This window comes from Macaca fascicularis, chromosome 11 (genome assembly GCF_037993035.2).
Source record: "Macaca fascicularis isolate 582-1 chromosome 11, T2T-MFA8v1.1".
NCBI classification, from domain to species: domain Eukaryota; kingdom Metazoa; phylum Chordata; class Mammalia; order Primates; family Cercopithecidae; genus Macaca; species Macaca fascicularis.
This window is the reverse complement of record NC_088385.1, coordinates 2296539-2310992: the sequence shown is the minus strand read 5'-3', so window position 1 is coordinate 2310992 and position 14454 is coordinate 2296539. Positions and strand designations below refer to the sequence as shown.

At 48.6% G+C, this 14454-nt stretch overlaps 1 protein-coding gene across 20 annotated transcripts in view; it reads right to left on the bottom strand.

Moving 5' to 3' along the window:
- Window positions 1–3358: 3358 nt before the first annotated feature.
- ERC1 (ELKS/RAB6-interacting/CAST family member 1) overlaps window positions 3359–14454 on the bottom strand; it is a 503040-nt gene continuing 491944 nt past the window's right edge. For 12 of the 20 annotated variants that reach the window (XR_012419854.1, XM_045366369.3, XM_065525159.2 and 9 more), the window contains one exon: window positions 3359–9129. Coding sequence is in view for 11 of the 20 variants with exons in the window: in XM_045366369.3 (XP_045222304.2) it covers window positions 8992–9129 (138 nt within the window). In the remaining 9 variants the exon portion in view is untranslated. The remainder of the gene's footprint in view (window positions 9130–14454) is intronic. The other 8 variants (XR_012419846.1, XR_012419850.1, XR_012419847.1 and 5 more) reach the window with 1 other exon arrangement.

Here is a 14454-nt window from a genome sequence, read left to right as displayed (position 1 = left end):
GGCAACCTGATCTTTGATTTCTGGTTTCTCTGCCGGAGAAGCGGGTGAAGGGAGGCAAAATCCATACCTCATGTTGAGTAACTGAAGATTAAGTGATGCCCTTTCAAAAGGGCCCACCTGCCTGGATGCAGTAATAAACAATGTCACATGTCAGCTGGCATTTTGTTCACACCTATATCCTAGCACTTAGTGGGGCTGGGGCGGGAGGATCGCCTGAGCTCAGGATTCAAGACCAGTCTGGGCGACATAGTGAGACCTCATCTCTACAAGAGTTAAAAAATTAGCTGGTTGTGGTGGTACACACCTGTTATCCCAGCTACTCAGGAGGCTGAGGCAGGAGGATCACTTGAGCCCAGGAGGTCGAGGCTGCAGTGAGCTATGACCGCACCTCTGTACTCCAGCTGGGGTGACAGAGCCTGATGTGTATCTCCATGAATCAGTAAAAACGTTCTCCTCCCCTTAGGGAAGCAGTGTCCCCTCATGTAGCTTCTCTGCACGTGGCCTGGGGAGCCTCCCTCAGGTCCCAGGCTGGCAACTCCAGAATGGGTGTGCCCACGTGTGTTTTCTTTCCTTCGCTTTTTTATATCAGTCCCTGGGGAGGCTTTACCTCGTCGGTAGCTGGGGAAGGGTCAGGACCAACGGGGCTGTGAGATCGTGTCTCCCAAGCTGGCCTTCCTAGGGCACGGGGGACCTGCTTTCATGCTGCACCTGTGGCCATGGCCACGCCTCGTCGCTCTGAAGCCAGGCAGTAACGCACGTCCTCTGTCCACCTGCTGTCCCAAGTGCCCTCTTCGTACTTTCCTACCTCCCTGGTCTTGCTCATCTGTCTTTTGGGCCTCCCTTCATCCCCTTTTCTGGCAAAATCCACCTGTTGAAGTTGTGTGACGAGCACTGCCTGCCTCGTGCCCCACTGCACTTCACTGGGCTTAGCTGTCCCCAGCAGGCTGTCCTCCCCTGGGAGGTGGCCACAGCAGCGGGCTGAAGAACACACACTCTGGGGACAGAGTCGGGTGTGAATTCCAGTCTCACCACGAACACGCCATGTGATGCTGGGAAGGTCCTGCGTCCACTTTGTGCCTCTCCTGTAAAATGGGGTAACACTACCCGCCTTGTAGGACTGCTGTGAAGGTGAACTGACACCAAACCTGTGCAGTGCTCAGAACTGAAGCTGGCAGGTGGTCCATATGTCACTAGCTTTTATTATTTGTAGCCTGGAGTGTAGGACACAGGGAAATACAAATTCTGAACGGAGCGCTACGGTGGCCCTGTGTGAATGCGGATTGCTTGGATCTTGTGGGGGAAGACGCCTGTATGTGTTGTTTGGGCAAGTACAATTGCAGGATGTGAATATTTACCTGATTCAGGAAAAATTCAAACACAAGAATAAGGAGAATGGACTTACAAACCCCATGCACCCAGTTCCCCAGCTTCCTGATTACTTACCTCTGGCCCATCTTTTTGTCTCCACATCCTGCTCCTCACCCTCGCTCCTCCCCGACAGACACGCTGGATTATGTCTGAGCAAATCGCAGATGTGAAGAAAGCAATTTATGCTCTGTGGTCTTAAAGGAAATTTCAAAAAGGAAAAAGATTATCCCACGGCACCTTCATTACGACCTAGGCTGGGGACAGGGATGAAGGAGGCGTTCTTTCAGAGGGGAAGGAGAGGCTGGGAGGTCAAGGGGCAGCCCAGGGCTGCAGTCTGTGAGTCTGGGCCCTTTCCAGGACACCTGGGAAAGCTCATGAACCTCACACCAGCTTCCCCCAGCCCCAGAGCCTAACTAGTTATTTTTGTTTTGAGACAGGGTTTCTCTGTACCTCTAGGCTGGAGTGCAGTGGTGTAATCACTGACGCTCACTGCACCTTCCATCTCCTGGGCTCAAGTCACCCTCTTGCCTCAACCTCCAGAGCAGCTGGGACTATAGGCACATGCCACCATGCCCTGCTAGATTTTTAATTTTTTGTAACGAGAGGTCTATGTTGTCCAGGCTGGTCTTGAACTCCTTGCCTCCAGTGATCTTCCCACCTTGGCCTCTCAGAGTGTTGGGATTAAAGGTTTCAGCCACAGCCCCCAGTCCCTAACTAGTTCCTGATCATTTTTGAGCCAGCCTGAGATATTCTGCCTCAAAAATAAAGTACTAGTGATCTTTTCTCAATTTGGAAAAAAAATTAATGGATGGAATTCTTAAAAGTTTCCACAGATTTTCATCCGTGTTCACTTGCCTGCAACTGGGTGCTGATAGAATGCAGGGTGAATAAATAGTAAAAAATGAGATGAATGGGAAACCTTGGAAACAGCTGACCAGGGTAATCTGACAGCTTTCTGTGGACACATCTGCTGTGGCTGTGATTTTATATTGTGCAGAATAATACATGCTCTGCTAGTGAAACGGTTCCTGCTTCATATGATGAAAATACAAGCAACCTCAGCCCTGCGGCCCTGTCCACAGCGCTGTCTCCCATGCACTCCTCCCCTGGCAGAGCTTCCTAACAGCTGCTCTGGCTGCAGAGAGGGAGGCCAGGGGGGGCACCTGGGCACTGGGAGGGCTGACCAGGAAGAACGAGTTTGGACTCTCTTGCTACAATTCCCAAGAGCCAACACCCAGTGTGTGACAGAATTTACACGGGCGAGGGAAGGAATGCAGGAAGCTGACTTGATTCCTTTCTCGGGAAGACACAGAAGTGTGGCTAAGCAGAAAAGTAATTCTCATAAAAGAAATCCCCCAGAATAATTTCTTACTGAGCCTAAGGCCCAAGACAAATACCAAAGCTGGAAATGACAGCCGCGTCCAAGCGCAGGGCTTCTCGGCTCCTTTCACTCTTGGAACTCACACTTGCGGTTGACACAGCCTGCCCGCCTCAGAGTCAGTGCATCAGAGCACGCCCCACAGAAGCCTGAGTCCCAGTTCTGGGCAAAGCCCTCCCTCGATGGCCTGCCCTTACGGCTCTTCTATCTTGGCACGAGAGCAACACCATCCCTCAGTGCTGGGCACCTACTCCAAGCTCTGCAACGGTGAGATCTGACACGGATAACCTGGCCCAGGGCTGAGGGTGGAAAGAAGGAAAAAGGGAACTGGGAATTGACTTTGAGAGCTGCAAACCCGGAGATCAGGCGGGAAGGGAAAGGAGGCTCACTCTTCCGAGGTAACAGCAGGTTGGGGGATGCGGGCACCACGCCCATCAGGGCTGTGTGGGAACGCCCACACCCACGGTCAATCCTGGGACCCTGGCCCTCGGGCTGCCTGCCACTGGAGTTGGCCTCTTGGGGACTGCGGGCCTTGTCCATCTTTTCTAGCATGTGAGGACACATCTTGCTTAGGCGAGCAACTGGGTGAGACTCAAAGGAGGACACAGCACAGTTTTTAAATAACTTTATAATTTCCTGGTGGATTTAGTTTGTGAATAAAAAAGAAAAAATGAACAAAGTGTTTACAATAATTATCAAGGCAAAGTTGAATATAACACAATTTCTTTGTAATGTCATTATCCTGTCAGTAACACAACTCCAGCAGGAACACACACATACAGTTGAAGGCAGCGGGTGCGTTTGCATCAGACACCACCATGGAGGCTGCTACTGTTACCAAAAGGAACTCAAGCTACAAGGGGGCAGGTGCTCCTCCAGTAAAGTGCAACACTTCCTTCCGATGCCACAGGGAGCAAGTCACAGGCCCCACTGGACATCCTGCAGTGCCCGGAAGGTGCCCGGGCTAGTCCTGCCATGGGCCAGCAGGCCAGAGTGGGTGGTGCTGCCCTCAGGATGTGTAGCTGCAGTAGATGGATGCAATACTGGCATGGTGTGGAAAGAGGGGCTGGACCCAGAGGGCTTGCTTTGGCCGGGGTGGATTCTCTGGCTTCAGTAGGGTTCACTTCCTTTCTTGACAGTGGCTTCTCTGGGGCCAACAGAGACAGCCTGGGCCTAGGAGATCTGGGGTCTAAAAAAGCTCAAAGGGAAAGAATTGAGGCCCGAAGCCAGAAGGAACTGACATGGAATACGGTCTGTTCCACCTGGACTGCGAGCTCCAGGCTGGCCAGTGCTCACCCGTGCTGGGCGGTCACTGGATGAGATAGCACCATTGGGCAGGAGAGGTCCTGTGGCCTGCCGGGCAGGGCTGCAGGGTCAAGCCCAGGTCACCATGCAGTATTAGGCACACTGAGCTAGGACCCACGTGGGGTGAGGGTGGTTATGGGGTCACAAACTGTGAAACCTTTACCCAGAGGTCCTGAGCGTGTATAGGAAAATCCTGGCACAACTGCGCAGCTCTGAGCCCTAGATTCTCGTTCCTTTTGCTCGGCAGGTGTCTCTCACCCAGGCGGGCACTACCCTAAGTGTGCTCCACGCTTCCTAAGCTGCCAGCCCGGGGCCACCTATGCCAGCTTGGGAGGGGGGAGCGTGGCTGCCCTGTAGCTTGAATTCCTTTATTAACAAGATATTGGTTTGCATGTTTAAAACACAGCTCTTTTTCATTCTACAACTACGTTTTAATCTTTTAATAATCTCAACAGACACAATGTAACTGCCCCAATTCTCTGAATCACACAGACGATATCGACAAGCAGAGAAAGAGGAGGGGAGGTGGGATGGGACAAAAACCCGCTCCCCCGAATCAATCCCTAAAACCACTTCCCCCCCAGAGTCAGGAGAAGTGCCTACAACAGGGTCACAGCACTTGCCAAACACATTGGGAAAAATCAGAAGACAGGTGGTTACAGTTTTGACACTAAAAAGTCTGGAGACAGTTTTTGCTTAAAAAGAGTAGGTAAAGACAGCCATTTTGTTCAGAAGGATTTCCCTGTAATGTATGTCTTTTCTTGCCTAATTATTCCCTAATTCGCATGGGGGAAACTCCAGATTCTCTTTAAGACATTCCTTTGAGTGGTTCACGTCCCCTCCTGAGAAGCCCAGGGCTGGCAGTGATGGATGGGCGGCCTTGCTCTGCGGAGGGCGTCTGCGGCACTGTGGTCTCTTCTCATCCTTCCTCCTCAGTTCCGAACCCAGGCAGGTGAAGATGAGGCTGGGTACTGATGTTCAGTTACTGGTATTTGCTGACACGGGGTCCGCTGGGCTTGAGAAATGCCACGTGGTGCCATACTCCACGCAGCGAGGTCTTCCTTGCTTGGCTCTTTCCTCAAAGACTCTGAGGGTAGCCACCAGGCCGACACTCAAGTAACACGGTCAACAGGAGGGCGGTACGGTCCTAGGAGGAACAGGACTCTGGCGGCAAATCCAAATGCCAGTGGACGGGCTGCTCAGAAACATTTATATTTCGGGTGATACATGACGGTTTCCTCACAACCCTGACCCTCACAGGGGAGGGATTAGTTCAGCAGGTGGCTAAGACCGTGTCTGTGATGACGTTGCCTTCCTCTTCTCTCACTCTGGGGGTGGGTGAGTCCACAAGTTCCTCATGGACAACCAGACTTCAATTGACAGAAAGTGGCAAGTCACATGCCCCTCTCAACACTGAAGGCGGCCTTGGGTCCAGTCTGCTTTACAAGTTATTTCTAAAACCCAAGTATGAGGAAGTCCGAGAGCCACAGGTAGATCTTCTTTAGATTATAAAGTGCAAGGACAAAGGTTAAAAGGTGAGAGCTGAGATGAATTTGGCGATTCCCATCCATATATATATATATTTTTAAACGGGGTCTCTGTCACCCAGACTGGAGTGCAGTGATGCAATCTCGGCTCACCCAGCCTCTGCCTCCCAGGCTCAAGCGATTCTCCTGCCTCCTGAGTAGCTGGGATTACAGACATGCACCATCACGCCTGGCTAATTTTGTATTTTTAGTAGAGTCGGGGTTTTTGCCATCCTGGCCAGGCTGGTCTCGAACTCCTGATCTCAGGTGATCCACCTGCCTCAGCCTCCCAAAGTGCTGGGATTACAGGTATGAGCCACCGTGGCCGGCCCCATCCATATTTCTTAAATATGTTAAAGCCTGTTCAAAATCTTTTCCATTTCAAATGGTATCAAAGTCCTTGCAAATCTCAACTGAGATACCTCATCAATGATTCAATGAGTACCGGGGGTTAGAGGTATATGAAGACATGAGACACTCATATTGTACTTCTTCAGTTACAAAACCCCGCTGGGATCACACCTGCTTTTCTTCTTGCCCTCTTTATGGTGACACTGATGTGAGGTGCGGATCTTTAGGTGCTAAAGGGCAACTTAGACTTGCCGATGGAGGGGCTTGGGGAAAATTAAGGGCAACCTGCATTGAGTTTTCAAGGCTATATAACTTCAGTAGCAGTTGCATGGCCATATGAAACCATGACTACTAGGAGAGGGCATGGAATGACAAGTCCTAGTGTGATGGGAGTGGGACATTTGGTTAAGTGTTGGTTCAATGATTTGGACTCAATGAGATACTCTGAGTGCTACAAACTGCATCCACTCTGCCCTACAGCACAAAGGCAGGCCATATTTATTCCTGAACTCTTAGCCAGTCTCCACATCATCTGAGATGCCAGAACAGTCCCAAGGGTCAAGATTCCTTGCTGTTCATAGAGACCAGACAGATGATACCTGTCCCAGAAATTTTTCTTCTCAGAAGCACTGTCACAGAGGGCCTCCTTCCATCAGTTGTTCCAGAGGGGAAGTGATGGAGAACATTGAGATGAAGAGGAGCGTCACACACCCAGTGGCTGAGAGTGGCAGGTGCTGCACCTGATGAGAAAGGCCACGTGGGTGGATCTGGGGTACCTGCTTGATGCCTTCCTGGATAGACCAGTGAGAGAGCAGCTGGCCAGTGCCAGTGCCAGGCCACTTGTGTAGGCATGGCCTCGCCTGCTTTCTTGGTTCCACTGTGGCCCTGTGAAGGCTGTGATCATACCCCAGGTCTTTACATTATGGTGGATAAAGTGAGATTCTAATACTCCTGGCTTTCAGTACTGGGAGCTTGCTACATGGTTTATGGGCACTGCAATAAACAGAACTGAGGAACTGACCACAAAGGACCACCACTTACTATCTAACCCCTGCAGCCCTCTCTGGCCAGCCTGGCGATCAGGAAGCATCTCAGTAAGAGGTTTATGAGCAGAGTCCATTTAGACCTTCGATAAGAAACACTCCACAGTTTCCTCTCACGGGGAGAGGGACTGTTTTACAGCAGGGAATAAGGGGAGCTGGAGATCTGACTGTATCAGTTAATGGGACAGTCAGGGGCTGGTGGTGGGAAGTTCCTGGACTGATGGGGCTGTGCTGACTCTACAGACTTTAAATTCTCGGAGTGAGTGGGGAAGGAGAGGAGAAAACGCAAAACAAAAACAGTGAGTCCAGCACATTATCAGGAGATGTGAGTGTCTGCTGGGCTCTGGGGGTAGAGATGGTCAAAGAACTAGATTTGGGTTAAGTGGTTTACTTCTTCATGCCCAATTATTTACAAGTCTGTTGTCTACGCTTGGGAAAATGTCCTTAACAATGCCAATACCTTCAACTGGATTTGCAGTCTTGGGGTCAGCTCTCTGATTTGCAACATGAGGCTGGCTGAATTCCACAAGGTACATGCAGATGTCAGCAAATGGCCACCCACAAGTAGATACTCAGAGCCCTCTAAGGGCAACAACAAACAGCAAAAATCCAGAATCATCAAATGGAATCCCATAGGCGAGTGGGTGACTGAGCCCCCCAAACTCACGAATTCCATTAGGGAACTTTTGTAGAAAACATACCTTAAGATCGGGGAGGGGAAGGACATGCTATTTACTGCTTCGACTTCAGCTGGTATGTCTCACAGAATCCACTGCACCTCTCCCTTACTGAGAAGTGGCCTTTTCAAGGATGGATGACTTGCACACAGTAGGCATTTCATAAACATTCTCTGAATGAAATAATCAAGGAAGGAATGTGTATAGGACAAGAAACCTTCATTTATGCCAGAAGAAGGTTCCAGGCAATGCATGAGGCTGAGGTTCTGAGAGGATGAGTCTAGGGCAAAGCTAGCAGGGTGAGTGAGGGATCAAAACCTCAGCAGCCACTGGGCTGCAGGAGCTCGGGACACGGGTGCTGGGAAGGCAGGCAGCCTCCTGGAGGTGTTCAGGGGAAAGCAGCCCAACCCCAAGGCACGGGCATCTGCTACTGGGGCAAAGCTGCAGGTGGGGACAACAGGGCCTCGTATGTCAACTTTGTATGTTCTCTTTTTAATTTTTTGTAGAGACAGGGTCTCGCTATGTTGCCCTGGATGGTGCTCTTTCAACCTCATATGTTCTCCTTCAGTTAGAGACATGTGATCTAATTGTATGATATGGTCAACAGTCTCAAACAGGAGAGACTGGTGGAGAACACCTCACACCATCTTCTTGTAAACTGGCCGAGGACCAGAGTAATGAAGGCTGGGACAGACAGTCAGGGCTGGGTGAAGACTCACACCCTGGGGGACGAGTGCTCCCAAGCCATCGTGAGGCCTGCTCACAGCTCCCCGGTATAAAGCATCTCATGTGGAAAGTAAGCAGAAGAGACAGTGAAAAGAAGAGTCGATTTTCTCTTCCCTTCCCCCTTTTCTTTTTCTCATCTTTTTGAGATTGTTTTTTACCCTTTTAGGAGAAAGCACCTATTGTGACATCAGAACACTCAGCTCTCTGGTCCACTGGAGGCATCCTCTCAGCCCGCTGAACTCCAAGTACATTCCTGGTTTCATTCTCATGTCAGAGGACAGGAGATGAGAGGCTCCTCTGCTCCATGGCCCTCTGTCAGGGCCGAGCCACCAGCTTCCACAGTCACTGTTGACGACCAGGTCACAGTTCTTCAGAGAGATTCGACCTTTTATCTACCCTGGACATCAAGAAGGTTAGTGTAGAGACCACATCCAAAGCAGGAAGGCAGAGAAAGACAGCAGATGTAGAAACGGTGCTGGAATCACGCTTCTTCAAGTGAGCAAGATGGGAGGAAGTTTGTAGTGTTGGGTGCCAAGAAGGTTCCGGGCGCCTGTGCCTTGTAGTTCTCCTTTCTTGGCTCCTGGGTTGACTACCTCAGGCTTCCCCACAAAGCAGGGTCAAGAGGACTCTTCCAGGGCGTTGACCACTTGCTCTAGGATGTCGGGACAGTGGTCTGCTATCTGCTGAAGAATGGCGTTGGCAAACTCCTGCAGTTCTGCATTGTCCCGTTCACCTTTCTCTAACTCATCCTGAAGCTGAAAGGGAAAGGAGAGACGGATTTCAGATACAACAATCTCATGTGCACTGAGCTAAGAATTATTTTTCATCAATACATGACAAAAAAGGCACTTTCTATGTGAAGTCTCTCTGCCTCAAAATTAACCATCAGAAAAGTGTAAAAGTAAGTATCAAATGTGTCTTCATGAAAGTGAGGCCCAAAAAGTCACTGGTTCTAGGCCCAAAGCTGATGATTATTTTTGCAGAGCTGTGGCTTCAGCCCTGGCCTCTCACTCTAAACAGAATGTTCTCTCCACGAAGCCACAGGCTCATGAACCTGCGTGAGAGTGGGAGAGAGGGGCATGGTGATCTCAGATAGGATCTCAACCTTGTGGAGTGACCTTTGCCCTAAGGGAACTTATAATTTAAAGGACTTCTCCATTTGCCGTGTGTCACTTTCATTCGGTACATTAGCCTGACCAACCTGAGGCCTGCTGATTTAGCTGAAGAGATTACTCTGAGAAACACAAGATAATCCCTTTGCTTAGAAGTAAGTATATTTCTAACTTCCTGTTGTTTTTAACAACCTCTTTCCCATTCCTTCAAGCGTTTTAACCAACATTTATTGAGCGCTACTCTGTGCTCGGCGCTGAAAGCTGAAGGGATTTGGTCCTTGTCCTAAAGACCCATTTAGGTTAATGGAGACAAGCACGTAAACAGATAAACGACCACCCAGCAGAGTGAGGCCACAGCTGAGGCCGGAGCATGTGCTGTGGCAGCCCGAAGAGTGACTGCCTCACCCGGGAGGAATCTGAGGAAACGCTCCGAAAGAGGCATGGGGTCTGGATCTTGAGAGCTGACTAGAGTCTGTCTGGGAGATCAAAGACAGAGGAGGCGTAGAGCAAAAGAACAAAGGCTGATGCGTGGAGCTAGGACAGGCCTGGCCCAGATCTTGCGAAGAGGGAAGCCTCAGGATGGCAGGAATGTAAGGCACAGGGAGTGGGTGGAGAATGACAGGAAACGGAGCTGAAAACACAGGCGAGGGCCGGACTGAGCATGTGGAGTGAGGGAGTTCCAGTGTGATCTGCTTAAAAACCAGACCAAAACCAAAACCACAAAAAAGGAAGTCCACGAACTTTTAAATGGTACAGTGACATAAGCATCTTCACCTTCTTAGACTGAGCAGAAGGAAGAGCCCACCAAGGGCAGCTCCTGCGCCCAGCCCAGGTCGGGGTTAGGCGGGGCTGATGCAAGGGAGGGTCAGGGACGGGGAAGGGAACACAGAGGTCTGAGCATCTTCAAAGGCAGGACTAAAAGGAGGAGGCGTTAACTGAGGGGGAACTGGAGAATCATTTCTGACAGTTCTAGCTGGGGATATTGGACAAACAAGACTGAAAATGTAGGAGGCAGAGCAGGTTTTAGGAAAGAAAGGAGGAAAATTAAAAATGGCGTGTAAAGTGTAGTTAAGAACACAGGCTCTGGAGTTAGGCTGCCTGGGTTTCAAGGCCAGTTCTGCCAATGAGTTACCTGATCTTGACTTCTCTGAGTCTCAGTTTCCTCATCTGTAAAATGAGGCAATAAAAACCATGTCAGGGCCGGGCGCGGTGGCTCAAGCCTGTAATCCCAGCACTTTGGGAGGCCGAGACGGGCGGATCACGAGTTCAGGAGATCGAGACCATCCTGGCTAACACGGTGAAACCCCGTCTCTACTAAAATAAAAAAAAAATTAGCCGGGCGAGGTGGCGGGCGCCTGTACTCCCAGCTACTTGGGAGGCTGAGGCAGGAGAATGGCGTGAACCCGGGAGGCGGGGCTTGCAGTGAGCTGAGATCCGGCCACTGCACTCCAGCCTGGGCAACAGAGCTAGACTCCGTCTCAAAAAAACAAAACAAAACAAAACAAAACAAAAATAACCATGTCAGGCCAATGTCTTCAAGTTTAATTTTTTGGAGAGATGGGAGTCTATGTTGCCTACGCTTGTCTTGAATGCCTGGGCTCAAGTAATCCTCCTGCCTCTGCCTCAGCCTCCCAAAGTGCTGAGATTACAGAAGTGAGCTCCGGTGCCCTACCTTATACGGCTGTTTTAAGGATTTAATGAGATAGTCATATAAAGTGCAGTGTAATGCCTAACAAATAGAAAATGCCTGACAAATATTAGGTGTTCTGTTATTAAATGGATAAGATCACCCAGCAAGAGCATATAGATTAAAAAGCAAAAAGGGAGCTAGATACAGCGGTGCATGCCTGTAATCCCAGCTACTTTGGAGGCTGAAGGTGTGGGAATCGTTTGAGCCCAGGAGTTTGAGTCCAGCCTGGGCAACATAGTGAGACCCCATCTATCTTTCTTTTCTTTCTCTCTCTTTTCTTTTTTTTTTTTTTCTTTTTTGAGACAGAGTCTTGCTCTGTCGCCTAGGCTGGCGTGCAGTGGCGCAATCTCAGCTCACTGCAACCTCCACCTCCTGAGTTCACGCCATTCTCCTGCCTCAGCCTCCTGAGTAGCTGGGACTACATGGTGGCACCTGCCACCATGCCCGGCTAATTTTTTGTATTTTTAGTAGAGATGGGGTTTCACTGTGTTAGCCAGGATGGTCTCCATCTCTTGACCTCGTGATCCGCCCGCCTCGGCCTCCCAGTGCTGGGATTATAGGCGTGAGCTTCTTTCTCTCTTTCCTTTCCTTTCTTTTCTTTCTTTTTCTTTCCTTCTTTCCTTCCTTCCTCCCTTCCTCCCTCCTTCCCTCTCTCCCTTCTTCTCTCTCTCTCTCTCTCTCTATTAATTTGAGACAGGGTCTACCTCGGTTGTCCAGGCTGGAGTGCAATGGTTTGATCAGGCTCGCTGTGGCCTCGACCTCCTGAGCTCCTGTGATCCTCCTGCTGCAGCCTCTTAAGTAGCTGGCATTACAGATATGTACCACCATGCCTGGCTAATTTTTGTATTTCTTTTTTCTTTTCTTTTTTTTTTTTTAGAGGTGGGGTCTAACTATGTTGCCCAGGCTGGTCTTGAACCCCTGGCCTCAAGTGACCCTCCTGCCTTGGCCTCCCAAAATGTTGAGATTACAGGTGTGAGCCACCACACCCAGCTGAGATTCCATCTTAAAACAAGCAAAAAAAAAAAAAAAAAAAAAAAAAAAAATCTAGATGTTTGGCACCATAAGACAGGGCAAGAAAAAAAGAAAAGAAAAGAAAAAAAGAATCCAGATGCTCTGAGTCAAGGACTAGCACAGTGTTTCTTAAATATATCAGAGTTAAGAATAGACCTAGCAATCTTCTTTCTGCTGAACGGTGACTAACAGACCAGGACACTGAGGGGCCAGATTTAGACGACACTGCCTCGATGTATCTCAAGCTCTGGCTGTGCCACAGGAGTAGGAAGAACAGGGAGAGCTGGGAGGCTGGGTACCTTGTAAATACAGCTGCATAGAAAACACCCCAGAAATGCTGCGAAGTGAAAAGGCTGCAAACTTTAAAGTCTCAGCAGAACTGACATCAACCAAGCTACAGAAGAGGTTGTGGGGTGGTGTTGCTTCAGTAGCTCGATTCCAGCTTGATCCTTCCCAGGAATATTCCAGACAATTCTAGTTTATATTCTGAGCCAGGTATCTCTTCTTCACTCTCTACAAGTCACTTATTTATTTCCATGAAATAGTCTTTATTCCAGCCGGGGGCGGTGGCTCACGCCTGTAATCCCAGCACTTTGGGAGGCAGAGGCGGGCGGATCACTTGAGGTCAGGAGTTCGAGACCAGCCTGGCCAACATGGTGAAACCCCGTCTCTACTAAAAATACAAAAATTAGCCGGGCGTGGTGGCGGGCGCCTGTAGTCCCAGCTACTCGGGAGGCTAAGGCAGGAGAATCGCTTGAACCCAGGAAGCGGAGGTTGCAGCGAGCTGAGATCGTGCCACTGTATTCCAGTCTGGGCGACAGAGCGAGACTCTATCTCAAAAATAAAATAAAATAAAATAAAATAAAATAAAAAATGCTTCACAAATACTGTAAAAACTTTGGAAAATAAAGAAAAAAAACAAGAAAAAAATCACCCAGAATATTGCCATCATCTAGAGATAACCACTGCTATATATTTTAAAAATGCCTTATTTGAGGCTTTATTTTTGTCTGTATTTGTGTGTATGATACATTTCCAAACAAATCCTAAAGGTTCTTTTTGGAATTTGATAATGGATTCTAACATTTATCCTGAAGTATAAATATAGAGAAGAGTCAAGACAATATTTTAAAGAAAGAAGAGTGCTTTTAAGACTTGCTTTACCAAATAAAACATGCTATAAAAGTGTAATAATTAGAAGAGTATTAGGTTGATACCATCAAATGAGTGGGATTTAGGATATGACCAGGAGCATATAAAGTCAATGAACTGCAGTGGGTCAACTGGGTCCACTTACAGTTGTATTCTGGCTCGCACCATACAGCAACACAAATTCCAAACTGGCTAAAGATGCACATTTAAAACCTATGCTGTGAAAATACTGAAAGTAAACTTAAGAGCATATTTTTTATAATCTTGGGATGGGAGACAGAAAAGTATTTTTAGCTTTATTTTGGGGAGGAGGGTAAGTGCTTTTAAATTCAGAAGTCATAAAGGAATAAAAGGGCAAGTTGGACTATTTAGAAATTTAAAATGTCTATGGAGACAGAAGAGCTATAAATTTAATTAAAGTACAAATGATGGCTTGAAAAACATAATAAATACAAAACAAAAAGACAAAGGATTGATATCAGTGTATTACGAAGTGCTACCATAAGCCTAAAAACCTATAACCTAATAAAAACACAGGCAGAGGATATGAACAAAAAACTCACAGAAGAAATACAAATGGCTAACAAGCACAAAAATAATACCCAAATTCATTAATAATTAAATGGCCAGACGCAGTGGCTCACGCCTGTAATCCCAGCACTTTAGGAGGCCAAGGTGGGCAGATCACGAGGTCAGGAGTTCAAGACCAGCCTGGCCAATATGGTGAAACTCTGTCTCTACTAAAAATACAAAAATTAGCTGGGCGTGGTGGCGGGTGCCTATAATCCCAGCTACTTGGGTGGCAGAGGCAGAAGTACTGCTTGAATCCAGGAGGTGGAGGTTGCAGTGGGCCAGGATCACGCCACTGCACTCCAGCCTGGGTGACAAAAAACAAAACAAAACAAAAAAAAACCAGAAATATTGACCAGGTGTGGGGACTCACACCTGTAATCCCAGCACTTTGGGAGGCTGAGGCAGGCAGATCACTTGAGCCCAGGAGATCAAGACCAGCCTGGGCAAGATAGAGAGATCCCGTCTCTACCAAAAATTAAAATGAAAAAATTGGTCAGGTGTGGTTGTGCGTGCCTGTAGTTCTTGCCACTCTGGAAGCTGAG